Source organism: Mustela nivalis, assembly GCF_964662115.1.
Source record: "Mustela nivalis genome assembly, chromosome: 1".
NCBI classification, from domain to species: Eukaryota; Metazoa; Chordata; class Mammalia; order Carnivora; family Mustelidae; genus Mustela; species Mustela nivalis.
Window position 1 is genome coordinate 96717589 of NC_139020.1, and position 15244 is coordinate 96732832.

Below are 15244 nucleotides of genomic sequence, written 5' to 3' on the forward strand. Positions count from 1 at the left end.
TTTTTTTTTTTTTTTTTTTTAGCCTTGTGGTTTTCCAGATGATAAATTAAGAAAACACTTCTGTAACATATTTTCTCATTTATAATCTGCCTCCTGGAGCCTGGATACCAGTCTGGTTGGCTCTGCACCCCCTGCAGTCCTATCAAATTAAATTCTGAGGAAACCTTCGGCAATCGTTTTCCCTAATAAAAGTTCTGAAAAATAAAGCTCTGTGTTCACAGACGTTTTGGCTGCTTGAGAGAGTCATTCCATTGTGTATTTCCTCTCTGAGTCAGTATAAATATATCAGCTGAATACGTATTTTTTTAGTTCTTAAGCACAGTTTGGTTTATTCTCTCTATCCTCTTTACTCTGAGTACTTACGGATTTTTCTTTTACTTCGGTTACATAGTTTTCTCTCCTTATTTTTATTTAACTTTCGTCTTTCTTCAAGTTAGAGATGAATCTATTCAAATAATTCTACAAAGTTAGTTTACAAAAATCTCAACATCTCCCCTCCTTCCTTATATTTTCTCTTTCTTCTCTCTCCCAAAGGCAAACGCTCGATTTATTTCAGTACTTTTTGTCATTCTCTGCATTTTATATTTACCTCTCTATATCAAAAAAACATGTTTATGAGTCGAATTCATTTCTTCAGTTTTATTTATTACCACTATGGATGATAAGGATTTTGTTCGCTTTCACAAGTCGTCATGGGTCATCACCCCCGACGTGTCCCTTTTTTTTTTCCTCCAAGAGTATCATTTTGTGTGTGTGTGTGTATGTGTGTGTGTGAGTCATTATGTATATTATTATGACCATGTAAATATGATTCACATTGTATGATGATTACATTTCTTTTTTGAACAACTTTTTGCTCCCTCTGAAGCTAAAGGTTGTCTACTGGTTAGATTTCTGATTTTTCTATGTATTTAGAAACTGCTCAGGTGCTAACTGTATGATCTCTACTGTAAATATTCTCTCAATACATTAGCACACATCTGTTTTTCCATTTTTCTTATCTTCCTGGACACGTCCCTCCCTGAGCCTCCTGACCTCTTTACTCTTCTACTCATAAGCTCGGATGCATGTGTGCCCTTTTGGGATTGTCCTTGGCTAAGGGTGCCTACTTGAGAATGGCAAAGTTAAGTTGATTTTTAAATTCTGTGTAAGGATGGGGTTTATTGATTGATGGACTTTAACACAGGATATCTCTGGTGAGGTGTTTTATTATAAGCTTCCAGATTTTTAGTATTTTTATATAGCCTTCAATGACCTGGTCATATTTACTACAAGTGAACGTCCTATTGCCCTACCTAGAAGGAAGGATTCTGGCACCAAGACAGTAAAACATTTGATGAGTCTCTGCAATTATAAGACCATCCCACTTAAATATGAGATACCCCCACCTTCACTGTGTCTGGTGTCTCCCTCCCTATTCAGCATTCCCTCGCACTTTTCTGAGGGAGTGGGGGGGAAGAATAGACACTCTTTGATTGAAGGCATGAATGACCACTTCAGGGGGAGGGAGACCTTCACAATCAGAATTTCATCAAATTCTCCTGTTTTCCCCCTCCTTTACCCATATGTTTTTTGTTGTTGTTGTTGTTGTTAAGGTTTTATTTATTTATTAGAGAATGAGAGAGAGAGATCACGAGCAGCAGGGAAAGATACAGGGACAAGCAGACTCCCTGCTGAGCAGGTACACTCCCTCCCCCCCCCACCCCACTCCCCACACCCGAGTCCCAGTGTAGGACTTGATCCCAGGTCCCTGGGATCATGACCTGAGTCAAAGGCAGGCACATCACCAACTTAGCCGCCAAGGTGCCCTCCTTTACCCGTATTTTAATAGTTAGGTGCTGTGACCATTTCTCAAGCCTTTTGGGTTCTATGGTACAAACTGCATTGCTTCTCAGCTTACTCTCTGCTCGCTTAGGTTTTGGTCTCTTTGGGTCTGTTACATCAATTGACACTTAGGTATCTGCTCTCTGGCTTTTAGAATCTTACTGCTGTTGTCCCTTCTCTAGGTCAGCCCTTGTGGATTTACACTCTTTTATCCCTTTGTTGTCATTCCAGTGGAGTCCTCTAGGAGAATGGAAGGAGATGTGTGTACAATCTGCCATCATTCTCTAGGATACATAATAATATTTGGACTGAAGTACCTCAGATCATTGTTAATAAGTAGAGTATAACTAAGGAATAAACAAATGAACTCCGAGCATATGGTTCATATTTTAAATACTCATTACAAAAAATGTCTCTTGAAGTGTTTTTAGTTTCTGTTGGCTAAGGTTTCTGTTCCCTTCTCTTTTTGATCCAGATGGAAGCTTTAGACAGAACCGATCAAACCTCACGTCTCTGCTGGTTCAGCCCATCTCGGCGTCTCTCGTTGAGAAACTGATACCTTCTCCAAACAGCAGAACCCAAACTGGTGTCTGTAGCCCTCTAGAACTTCCAAATAATGGTAAAGTATTTCATGTCTTTCTGTGTATTGTATAGTTTTTGTAAGGACCGTGATCGTTTTTAATCTCTTGAATTGATATGTTTAGAATTATTCCTTAAAAAAAAAAAAAAAGAAATGCATTCTTTTTTTTTGATGAGGTGAGCATTTATTTCTCATCTGTGGCTCTTTAAGGGACATTTTTGGAAAGTAATTTTGATAAAGACAGAGTTGATCAAACTGAGAGATTTAAAAAAAAAGGGGAGAAGCAGAAAGCATTTTAAACTGTAGCAAAGAAAAGCAGCTTTACAAATAAAGCATTTTGTACATTCACGAAAATCTGCTTAACAGAGCTTCCTCGTTTCAGCTTCAGCAGTCTGCTTGGCTGCCAAGATTCTGTGGATAGCAGTCAGCTATCTGGGGTATGAAGTCTTTTAGTAGAAAGCATTAAAGCCTAATTCCTGCGATTGACTAAAAAATCCCTGTGTCTTTACGCATCATCGCCTGAGAGATGCCTCTTGCACCACGGAACGGTTTGTCTGGCCTTGTTGGAACACACCGGATAAAACTGAAGTAGTTAAGCTGCCTGTGGTGGGGTGCAAGCTACAGGCTGCATCTTTCGTCTGCCTCCAGCCGCAGCATTAGCGTCCTGACGAAGAGACTCTCTTTACATACTGTTCAATTTGGATCTAGTCATTGTAAAATTCAACTGAGGACTCTTGTTTCTGCATCCAGGCCTGGAGGCTCAAAGACCCAGATTTTATCTCTTCTGCTTTTCTCTTGACAACAAAAGCATTAAAAAGAAAAAAAAATGTTTTGAAGACACCTAAAAGAAACCCCAAACCTGAATACATACAGGATTGCCCTCTGTTAGAGAGGCACGCATACTTTGCAAAGCCCAATCAATTGAGTGCCTCCTAAACTGATTATTGATTGAGCCACTAGGATATATGGAAAACACTGATAAGCCTGGGTCCTCAAAGCTGGAAAGAAGTCTTTGAGGAGCTTTTTGTTTTGTTTTGTTTTGTTTTATTGTCTTTTATTTTGAGCCTTATAAATTGATCTTGGACTCTTATTAAAATATGTGAAAAATGCTATAATAATACTTTAGTTGTAAGGAAAGCTCTGGAGTTCTGAGACCAGATTTAATTAACTGGTTACTTCAATAAATATTCAGAGCCCCTGATGTGGTCCAGCCACTGTCCTGCCCTCAGTAAGCTGATAGTCCGCGTACTGGCTCCATGACTGCTCATACAGCATCATACAGCTGCTATTTCTGGATCTACAGAAGGTTATCTTACCTACTATCTCAGATTAACCTGAGAATCAAGTTATGATATATGTCTCAGTACTTTTGCATACTGTAAAATGTTATATTAGCAATTGTCTTTCTAACCAAAGAACTTTATCAGTTTCCTCCACAGTATGTTCAATATCTGTTTAATAATGTCATAGCTAAGCAAAATGGCACCCCATAGCTATATTTTTACAGTAAGTTACAACATGTGTAAAGCTTAGAAGAAAGAATGAGATGTGCACTGAAACCTGTTTTATAACTCCTTTTTTTTTTTTTTTTAAATTTTATTTATTTGACAGAGAGAAATCACAACTAGGCAGAGAGGCAGGCAGAGACAGAGGAGGAAGGAGGCTCCCTGCGGAGCAGAGAGCCCGATGAGGGGCTGGATCCCAGGACCCTGGGATCATGACCTGAGCCAAAGGCAGAGACTTTAACCCACTGAACCACCCAGGTGCCCCTACAACCCCATTTTAAAAAAAAGCAACAAGAGGGGCGCCTGGACATCTCAGTGGGTTAAGTTTCTGTCTTCAGCTTAGGTCATGATCTTAAGGTCTGGGGATGGAGCCTCACATCGGGCTCTCTGCTCGGTGGGGAGCCTGCTTCCCCCTCTCTCTTTGCCTGCCTCTCTGTCTACTTGTAGTCTCTCTCTTCAAATAAATAAATACAATCTTTTTTTTTTTTTAATATAAGATAAGCCTGCTTTTGTAAGGAATTATGCCATATCAAATTTTCCTCATGGATATAGTAGCTATTATTGTTTTTAGAAAAATTTGTAGATGTGGGTGTTTCATCTTTAACAGGCACTCCTTTCATCATCTTTTTAAGTGCAGGGTATTAACATTTAGATTTCCCAAATAGTGATGGAGCAGTATGAGTTGTTAAATTTAAACGAATCTTAAATGTAGGGTAACAAGTCTCTACCCATAATGTTTTGGATAATAATACTTATGATAGCCAAGATAAATTAATTAACTTATAAATTTTCTCATAAACAGATAAATACATTATTTGCTCATTCTGATATATATCAGGATGGGACATGGAAAGGATACAGAATGAAATGCTATATTTTGGAGCAATAAGAGCAATGCTTATAGTTTATAGAATAAAAATAATGTAAAACATAGTTATACCTTATTGTGGAATTTTCTTTTTCTTGAGCCTCAGTGTAAGAAAATTTTCACAGAGAAGTTAGGCAGGAGTACATTAAAAATATGTGTACAAATCAACTAATTATTTATTATACCCATTTAATCCTTTGTATATAACAAATCCAAATTCTTTATCATCCAAGCAAGAGTCTAGTGGAATTTTAACATCCATTTGCCTCCCCGCCCCCTTTGGAACTGTTGCCAAAACTTCCCAGTAGTGTGAATATGTTTGGCCACATCCCAGGCTCTAGAAATAGATCCTCATTAGCTCAAGTCTGTTGGCATATCACAGGATGATCTTGGCCAAACAGTGCCAAGACTTGATTTCTGGAATTTATTTGAGCAATGACTCACTTTAACAGTATAGCTGAAAGAAAAAGCCTTTAGCCTTTTTGGTAACTTCTTTGGAACCTTAAGAGTTTAGCCTACCTGAAAATGGACCAACACAAGGAAGGTACAAGTGAGTAATGGGGGGAGGGGGAATAGAAAATCTTCTCCACATCATCTGAGCCTTAAAGCTTTGTCTGAAGGTGAACCAACTGAACTGGCCATGTATATGAGTCAACACATCCCCTGCCCATCCCCCTTTTTTTTCTAATCTATGTTGGATTTTTAGTTTCTTGCAAAAAAAAAAGCTACTAACTAAAACAGATCATGAAACTTAAACTAAACAAGAATATTTAATATCTACATTCATGAAATAGGTTCAACAAAATGAAGTAGAGAGCAAAGTATTTATACGGAAAGTCCTGAGAGGACTAAGACTTGTTTGAGGGATAGAAAAAGAAGCAGGAAAAAAGGTCTTGATATAGCAAGAAATATATATATATATATATATATATATATATATATATATATATATATATTTACACACACACACACACACACACACACACACAAATGGGTTGATCAGATAACTGCATATTGACTGTATTTTATTTTCCATGATCTTGTCTTACTTTTTGTAGGCCTTACCTGTTGATCTAATAGGTTACCAGTCTTTGTCCTTGAGAATCAACCAAAACAAGGGAATTTGAGTTTTCAATTATCAGTCTGAGTTTGTGGTTAAAAACGATGAATATAGTGGAAAAAGGTGAGGGGGAAGCTTAAAATCCATTAACTTAAGGCAAAAATTTTAAATGAATCAAGTTAAAAGAAACATCTTTAATATGTTTGATGAATCACTTTTGATGAATAGAAAAATGGTTATTTCTGTGTGTCATCAGTGATGACAAATTTTTCCATAAGTAAATTTGGATCATCTCTTCAAATGGAGAAATAAATAAATAAATAAATAAATAATTTCCCTGTTCAGAATTCTATATATTCTTTGATGAAATTTACTCTAATTAGAATAATATAGTGAGGTCTGTTATTTCATTTTGAAGATTTATATGTCTAATTTGTAACAGTTACTTAAAAGTACTCATTATCATTTCTTGAGTAGAGATTTAAAAAGATGTATTAAACATATTGTCCAAAAATTGAAGTTAAACTAAAATCTATTGGCAAATAGCAAATTTTAGCTTTTCAGGAAATATTCATTAACAAGAAATGTTACTAGTACAGTTGAATTCAGCATTATTTTTTGTTACATACGAAACTAATCAACCTGTTCAGAGTAGCCCTAACATTGCTACATGTGAGAAGATCCAGGAGTGCATTTTGTTTTTCTGGTTAAAGTGTCTCAGTAGATATACATCAAGCAAATAACAGAGTGGTGTGGAAATGATATGATATGGCCTTTTTTGTGCTCTAGGAAAAATAATTCCTCAGAAGGCCTAAAAAGAAAATATAAGAAAATTACAAACTTGCAATTTTAATAGAGTAGGTTTTAATAACTTCCAGCCATGAATGTGGAGGAAAGTATTTGGAAGAACATGTGAAAATTTTAATTTGTCTAGACAACTTCTATGTAGTATGCATATGGATGCAGTGGCCACTTTTTATTCCAAAAATTCAGTGAGTTAGAATACTTTTGCTATCAGTGTCATGACAAATGTTAGAAGTCAGTAAGCTGTGCAATGGTGACACCTCAATTTTATGGCTCTTCAAGCAGCAAGTTGCACAGTGAACCTAGGAGTCTGAGCTGGAAGCTGATAACAGAGTAATTCGTAGAACTAAAGATCAGCCTTCATGAGCTCCCAGTCTGAAGTCCTTGGACAAAAGGAAAAAAAGCTTCAGATATGACTTTGAAGGACTACTCATCAAGGGTCTTAAACAGAGTGAACATAGGTGGGAAACCTATTGTCCAAAGTCCGCAGAAAGTACAGTCAATTCTCTGTTTCCTGGGGAGTGCAGGTTGGGTTTACCAAGGGTGACACAGATCTGTCATTCACCCGAACTTCTCATGTTTCCAGCTTTCTGTCTTGACAGTTTTGATTTTCAGAAATGATTCAACTTAGATTCAGTCTAGAGTTATGTTTGTTTGTTAAAAGACCTAAAGACAACCTGAGATGTACACTCTTCAACAGAATTAGTTTAGCAAGTGTTTTCTGATTCCCAGTGTTTCTCAGCAGTTTTTATTGTTTTCTGTATTCTTGTCATATAATTTCTCAAGTACCTGTCGCTTCTTTCAAATTAAAAAATCTTCAACTAAACTTCGTAGCTGATGTATGTGATAAACTCCATTAGAGCATACCCTATCCTTATAGATTGATGGTCCTCTTTATGTTGTGGGCTAGTTGAGGAGTGCATTTCTGGTTGTACATCCTGCTGTTTCCTTCATGTATCCAATATTTTCCCCTATCATTATATTTAGTATTATCCAAACATGTCTTCAAGTTTGTTTCTCTAAGTTGAAAAGCCTCTGTCCTCTAAAGCTCCATGTGAATGCCATGCTCCCCATGTTGGAGGGAGCACCTCCTGACTTTCTGAGCCTTGCTTTAGGTGCTTGTATGCTGCTTGGAAGAATATAATATTCTTCTGAGCTAGAGTATAAGCAACTTCAATTTTCTTTTGTTTTCTTTTTTTTTAATATTTTATTTATTTATTAGCGAGAGAGAGAGCAGAGGGAGAGGGAGAAGCAGACACCCTGTTGAGCAGTGAGCCTGACACAGGGCTCGATCCTAGGGTCTTGAGGTGATGACCTGAGAAGGCAGATGTCAACCGACTGAGCCACCCAGGCACTCCTTCAGTTTTCATTAGAATGTGTTGTGGTTCTCCGAGGTTTCCTTTATTTCCCAGTGTTCTATGAGTATTTGGAAAGAGTGTGTACTTTTTTGTCAGGCATACAGTTCTTTGCTCACTCAAACTAGGAACCATACTGAAGTCATTCAAATTGCCTGTATCTTATATGTATAGATTTCTCTATTTTATCTTGTAGTTCTGTTGATTCTTGATTGATACATTTTAAGGTCATTTCTTAGGTGTTTGTAAGTTCAAATCCAACACATCTTCCTGGTTGGTTGAAACACTTATCAGATGAAGTGATCTTTATATTTTTAAAATTTCTTTTTCTTCTTTGTATTTTTAATGTGTGTTTTAAAATTTGATTTGGGTTGATATTAATTTAGCCTTAGTAGCTTTTTTTTCTTTTTCTCACTATCCAGCTTTCTATATATTTCTCTTTTAGCATCTCTTCTTACTAGCAACTAGTTTGTATTTTGTTAAAGTAAATTCTACTTAACTCATGACCCTGAGATCAAGAGTCACATGCTCTAGCAGCTGAGCCAGCCAGGCGCCCTACAACTACTTTGTATTTTAAATACAATCTGATTATCTTTTAGCTGAAACTTCCAGTTTATTACATTTAAAGTGATTATTAATTTATTTATGCTTCCATATTTTTATCTGAATTTGGGTTTCTTCCTTGTACCACATATTATGTTTTCCTTTTGTTTTATTTCTCTCATTAGATTTAGATTATTTTGTCATTATATTTTTTCCTTTACAATTTTAGCAGTTATAAATACTTTGTGTATTCTTTTAGAGCTACCCTAGAATTATAGCTTTTTAGATATCCTTTTTCCAGGTGCCTGGGTGGCTCAGTGGTTTAAGGATCTGTTTTCAGCTCAGGTCATGATCGCGGGGTCCTGGGATTGAGCCCCGCATCAGGCTCTCTGCTCAGCAGGGAGCCTGCTTCCCCCTTCTCTCCGGCTGCCTCTCTGCCTGCTTGTGATTTCTCTCTGTCAAATAAATAAATAAAAATATTAAAAAAAATCCTTTTTCTTGCTTTGCTCCATGACAGATAACTTTCTTCACTATCTCGTGGGTAGGTGTGGGGAGTGCAGTCATTTACGAGTCTACTTTATGAGGAAGAATCTCTTTTTGGAACTACCTTCTCTCCAACTTGGGCAGGCCCAGGGCTTTTTCTTCTAAACTTTACATCTCGTAAGGCCATTAAAAGATTCTCTAGGTTCAGTAAATTCCCTCAAGTTGAAAGCAGCTTTATTGTGTTACTTATCTGGGTTCCTATCACAACTTAAATTTTGACCTAGTAATTCCTTACCTTCTAGTTCTTAGATGCTGTTAACAAGATTCATTTTGTACTTTATTCAGCATTGTAAATTACTTTCAGTGGGAAAGTTGGTATGAATATCCTAGCCTATCCTATTACTATAAAAGAAATTCTTCTCCTCACCATCTATTCATTTCCTGGCAACACATATAGATGACTCACTAAATATACCTAAGTTGGTCAACATACAAATCAGGTTGCCATTAGAAAATTAATGACATCCACACTAAAAATGTGCAGTTCAAGGGAGTTTGGCTAAGGGCCTGTGCAAAAGTGTCCATTAGGTAAAGGAAATTGGAAAAGTGATGGTTAGGAGCAGCTGGGTCGTTCCATCAGTTAAGTGGCCGACTCTTGATTTTGGCTCAGGTCATGATCTCAGGGTTGTGACATCAAGTCCTGTCAAGCTCCATGCTCAATAGATAGTCTGCCTGAGATTCTCTCTCTCCCTCTCCCTCTGCCCAACCCCCCTTTTTTCCTCTCTCTAAAATAAATAAATCTTAAAAGTACAGAAAGAAAAGAGAATAAAATAGAGGGAAAGAAAAGAAAAGGTGAACCACTCTACGTCTAGCATTTCTTACTATCTATAAATGTAAAGGTACAAGAAGGGAGAGTAGTTAACAGAACTGGCAAGTCCTTATGAGGTAGGAGAGGTCAGGCTGCCAGGTGCCTTGGCTTTCAATCAAGGAGTACAGACACTGCCACCAAGTGACCAGCCAGGGAGGGTGATGGAACACGGGGGCTTTAATCTTTCTCTTACTCAACCTACTGATCACTGTTGATATCTTCTATTGGCTAAACCCACCCTAAAGCCAAGAGCAGAGAAGCTAGGTGGATGTTATCTACAGAGGTCAGCTTCTTGGGGCACGGAGCTAAGTGAAGGATGACAATAGACTTGGATGGCCATGTGGGAAATAGGCAGTCTGGTTAGTGTTGCAGGTGAGTAGTCTGCTGACGAAGTTAATAGTGTGTGATTTGTGGAATGGTTTGGTAGAAAAATGTGGAAAATCTGTTAATCAACTTTCACTCTTATAAGGGATACAAAGAAGATGAAAGTCGTTTTTTTCTGGGGTTCATATTGTTTCAAACATCTTCCTATTTACATAATTTTACTAATTCAAAATAATATTAAACTTTAAATATTTTTCCCAAAATGCATGTAAGTTCATAAGAATACATCATACACACTTGGGGTGTGTGTGTGTGTGTGTGTGTGTCTGTGTCTGTGTAGACTGAGGGATAGCTACTAAACTAAGAAAGGATGTGGTGAAAAGGACCAAGCAAACAGTTTTCATTCAGTATTTTTATGCTAGTCTCATTTTTTTTTTAGAACAAAAATTTGATATACTAACACAGATTTGGAGATTTTATTTTTCTCTTTAACTTCTATTATTACAAAAACAGTTAATGTTTGCTAAGAGATTAGGAAACATTTATCTCTCTTAAAAAAGAGAGATTAAGAAAAAGAGAGAGAGAGAGAGAGATGAACAAAAACAGGGACGCAAATTAACACATTCTATACGAGTCATGTTGAGCTTCCATAACAAGATACCACAGAACTGGTGGCTTCAACAACAGACATTTATTTTTCTCACAGTTCTGTAGACTGGAAGCTCCAGGCTCATAGTGCCAACAAAATTCTCTTTCTGGTAAGTGCTCTCTTCTTGGCTTGTAGATGGTTGCCTTCTCTGTGTCCTCACATGGACTTTTCTCTGTGCACACATAAAGAGAGTAAGAAACCTGTGGTGCTTCTTTCTCTTTTTTTTTATAAAGATGCCAGTCCTATCAGATTAAATTCCCACTCTTAAGACCTCATTTAACCCTTTCTCCTTAAAGACCTTGTCTCCAAATACAGCTACACTGAGGGTTAGGGCTTCAACATATGATTTTGAAGATAAATGATTTAGTCCAGAACACATTCCTAACGCCCAGTAATTATCATTATCATTATCAAAGCTTAATGTAAATCCTTCTAGATTTTTAATATACACATTTAGAGATTTTGTTTCTTGTTTGTTTTTTTACCAAAAGGAGATCATACTATATATATTATTTATTTAATTAAATATCTCCACTTTTTCATGATAGTAAACTTTACCTTATTTAATATATAAAAAGTTTTGCCAGTCATCCACATTTCTTACAGTGGGTTTATCCAAACCAAGATCCAAGCCAGGCCTACAAATTGTCTTCCTGCTAATCTAGTATAATCCTCTTTTTTTTCTCTTAACACTGAGATCTATAGGATCAAGTTTATTGTCCTGAATGTCCTACATTCTAGATTTGTGGGTTGTTTCCTTGTGATTTTATTTAACTAGTTCTTCTGTCCTTTTTATTTTCAACAGATTTGACATTAATTCTTAAGTTTTCTCTGAGAAAACTCATTATTGTAATGAGTTTCTTTTCTTTCTTTCTTTCTTTTTTCTTTTCTTTTCTTTTTTTTTTTTTTTTGGTAGCTGGTGTTATTGTCACTATCCAGGATATGGTAAGACAAATAATAACAGTTGAGGTGGGACATAGTGGACCTACCTGAGTCTTAGGATTAGAACTTGTATCAGTGTCTTGTGCAGAACTTTTTTTTTTTTTTTAATAAAAAGTATTTTATTTATTTGAGAGAGAGCACATGCATGAAGGGGTTGGTCAGGAAGAGAGCAAAAGGGAGAAGCAGACTCCCTGCTGAGCATGGAGCCAGGCACAGGGCTCAGTTCCAGGACCCTGAGATCATGACCTCAGTCAAAGTCAGAAGCTTCATAGACCTAGCCACCTAGGCACCGCTTACTATGTAGAACTCTTGTGTAAAGTGATGTTCCCTACAGGACAGACTGAAGTGGAGCTCCTGAGAAGGTTACAATGTGGCTAGAAGAACATAGTATCTGGGGCAGTTTGGATGATATGAGTTTGTATCTCTTGATATGGGCAGTCCAATGACTTGTTGCCAGTGCATTCTGATTGGTCAGCATATATGCTGGATCAGTTCATAAATATTTTGATAAATATTTTGAATAATAAGATCCTTGGTCTAGAGCATGTGATGTCAATCATATAATCAATCAATAATATTGGTTCAGAAAAACCAATTAAATAAATTAGGGCTATAGGATTTATATAGGATTTATATAAATCCTATAGCCCTAATTTATTTAATGGGTTTTAATTCAGTACTACTTTTTTTCTTTTTCCTTTGGATACTCAAATTGTTCCAGGTAAGCCCACAGGGAGATGTCATGTAGAAAAAAGGAGCACTCAGAAAGCTATACAGGCTGTGAGGACATGGAATCCAGAAGCAGTTTATGCTCAGACATTTAGGGAAGCAGTTGGCATTTAGGAAAGATGCTAGCAGTTTATAAAGTCCCAATCATCAGAAGTATGAGTCTAGACTTTCCTAGTCCCTAGTGCAGGGAAATGGAAAAATAAAGAAAACCAATCATAACCCCAATCCTGGAATTTCTTTTCTAGAGTCAAGTAGCTAAAAAGAGTCAGGTTTACAGAATGAAATACTCAATTAAAATTAGGAATCCTAAGAAGAACTGTGTTTAAGAAACCAGAAAGATCCTGTTTATTGGAATTAGGACTCAGAGTTAGCAGCAATTTTTAGTTCTCAAATCTCTTTAAATAAGGTTGGGGTTTTTCCTAGCAGCTGGAGATGAAGCCTTGTTATGATTAAAGAGACGAGAACTAGTTGAGTCTTCAAAATAGCAACAAAAATGCAAGATAGACTTATCACTGGAAAATAATTTCCGTAGTATTTTTTCTTTGCATGTGATGAAATTAAGGACTAGAGGGAGGCAACTACTTTTATGTTTCAGCTCTGACACTCCTCACCCTATTTGAGTACAAATGGTCTGAGTGGAACACATTTTTGTCATCTCAAAATCTTTTGAACTTCACACATCAAATTTAAAGCTGCCATCCAACTTTGAAGGATGAAAGACAGAAAACATTTGGCAAATGTAAGCTGGAAATGTTATCTTAAAGTAGCAGTACATACACACATACACATGCATTGACTTTTTAAATAACAAACGGCATCTAAATGTTATCCAGGATTTTCTAATTTCAAGTGTATTTTTTTAAAATTTTGAAATAAATGCAAACTTTGAGAAAAGTTTCAAGAATAGTACAAAGAAATTTTTTTTCCCCTCAACTACCCGAGAGCAAGCAACAGACACGACGAACCATCACATCTGAATTCTCCCACAAACGGTGACATTTTCTCTACCCAGACAGCACAACCATCACAATCAAGAATGAAACATTGATACACTCCTACCGTACACTCCAAAGGCCCCATTCAAATTTTGTCAGTTGTTTCAGTAATGACCTAAATAGCAAATGGATCTAAACTAGGGTCATGCGTTCTGAGTTATCAAGTGTCCTATTTCCTTAAGCCTGGAATCGCCTCAGTCTCTGCTTGATTTTCATTTTTCTTTATCATTTTTGAAGCTTACATGTCAGCTATCTGCAGAATGTTCCCCAGTCTGAGTTTAGCTGATGTTTTCCCATGAATAATTTCAGCCTCTGCATCTTTGGCAGCAGTACTACAAAGTGAGACTGTTTTTTTCCCCATTGCTGGTATCAGTTTTTCCAATTACTGGTAATGCTAATTTTGATAATTCAATTAAATTAATCAAAAATCTGTGAGGGCTTCTCCTTGAAGCTACTATTTTTTTTAAAAAGATTTTATTTATTTATCTAACAGAGAGAGATCACAAGTAGGCATAGAGGCAGGCAGAGAGAGAGGAGGAAGCAGGTTCCCTGCTGAGCAGAGAGCACAATGCAGGGGATCCCAGGACCCTGGGATCATGACCTGAGCTGAAGGCAGAGACTTTAACCCTCTGAGTCACCCAGGCGCCCCTAAAGTTACTATTTTTAAAATTTTTTCTTTTATAATTAACAATCATTTGAAATCATTGCAAAGATCCTGCTCACACCCCCTCTTAGGTCCACCCACTAGTTTAAATGTTTATTTTTGCTTTATGTCCAACTAATCATTATCAAGATGATGCCAGTGGTGACACTCCAAGTTCATCTCCCTTCTGCTTCTATTAGTTGATATTCTACTGTAAATAAGAGCTCTCTTTCCCCTTTGGGTGTTTATTTATACATATAGTATCAGTTAATTATATATAATTAGGATTTATAGCCCTAATTTATTTAATGGGTTTTAATTCAGTACTACTTTTTTCTTTTTCCTTTGGATACTCAAATTGTTCCAGGTCAGCCCAAAATATCACCTTTAACCTAGGTTCTGTCTATTGGCATATTCTAATTATTCTTTGAAAATTATCTTCGTTTTTGGTGTCATGTTGTTTTTGACAAACTTGTTATCAATCTGATTCTGGATTTTTTGTTTCGTTTTTTGTTTGTTTGTTTGTCTTATAAGTGATCTGCTTTTCACACTGGGAACTTTCAGAATTTTTCTCTATGTCTTTCATGCTTTTAAACTTCATTATAAAATATATAGATGTGGGCCACCTGGGTGGCCTAGTCAGTTAAATGTTTCCCTTAATTCCTGCATCGGGCTCCTTGCTCAGTGGGGAGCCTGCCTCTCCCTCTGCCAGCTGCTTCCCCTGCTTGTGCTGTGTGTGTGTGTGTATGTGTGTGTGTGTGTGTGTGTGTGTGTGTTAAATAAATAAAATCTTTAAAAAAACAAAAATGAAACAAAACAAAAATCAAATAAAATATATAGATGTAACTTTCCCTTTTTCTGGAAAAATATTATTTCTTTAAATATTTTCTCTCTTCCATTTACTTTTCTTCTTCTGATATTATTTCTAGAAATCCTATTTCTATCCGCCATGAGTTTTAATTGTACTTCCCTATTTTCTCTCTTTATACTTTTCTGTGATTTCTAGAAAAATGTTCATCTGGTATAGCTCTTAAATTCAATTGTCTGTCATCTCTATTACTTACCATCTCTA

General features: G+C 36.5%; 1 protein-coding gene across 1 annotated transcript in view; it reads left to right on the top strand.

Moving 5' to 3' along the window:
• Nucleotides 1-15244, top strand: part of NAALADL2 (N-acetylated alpha-linked acidic dipeptidase like 2) — a 756112-nt gene that overhangs the window by 397045 nt on the left and 343823 nt on the right. Inside the window, exon 4 of the mRNA XM_082721031.1 lies at nt 2300-2443. Within this exon, the coding sequence (XP_082577157.1) occupies nt 2300-2443 (144 nt within the window). The remainder of the gene's footprint in view (nt 1-2299; nt 2444-15244) is intronic.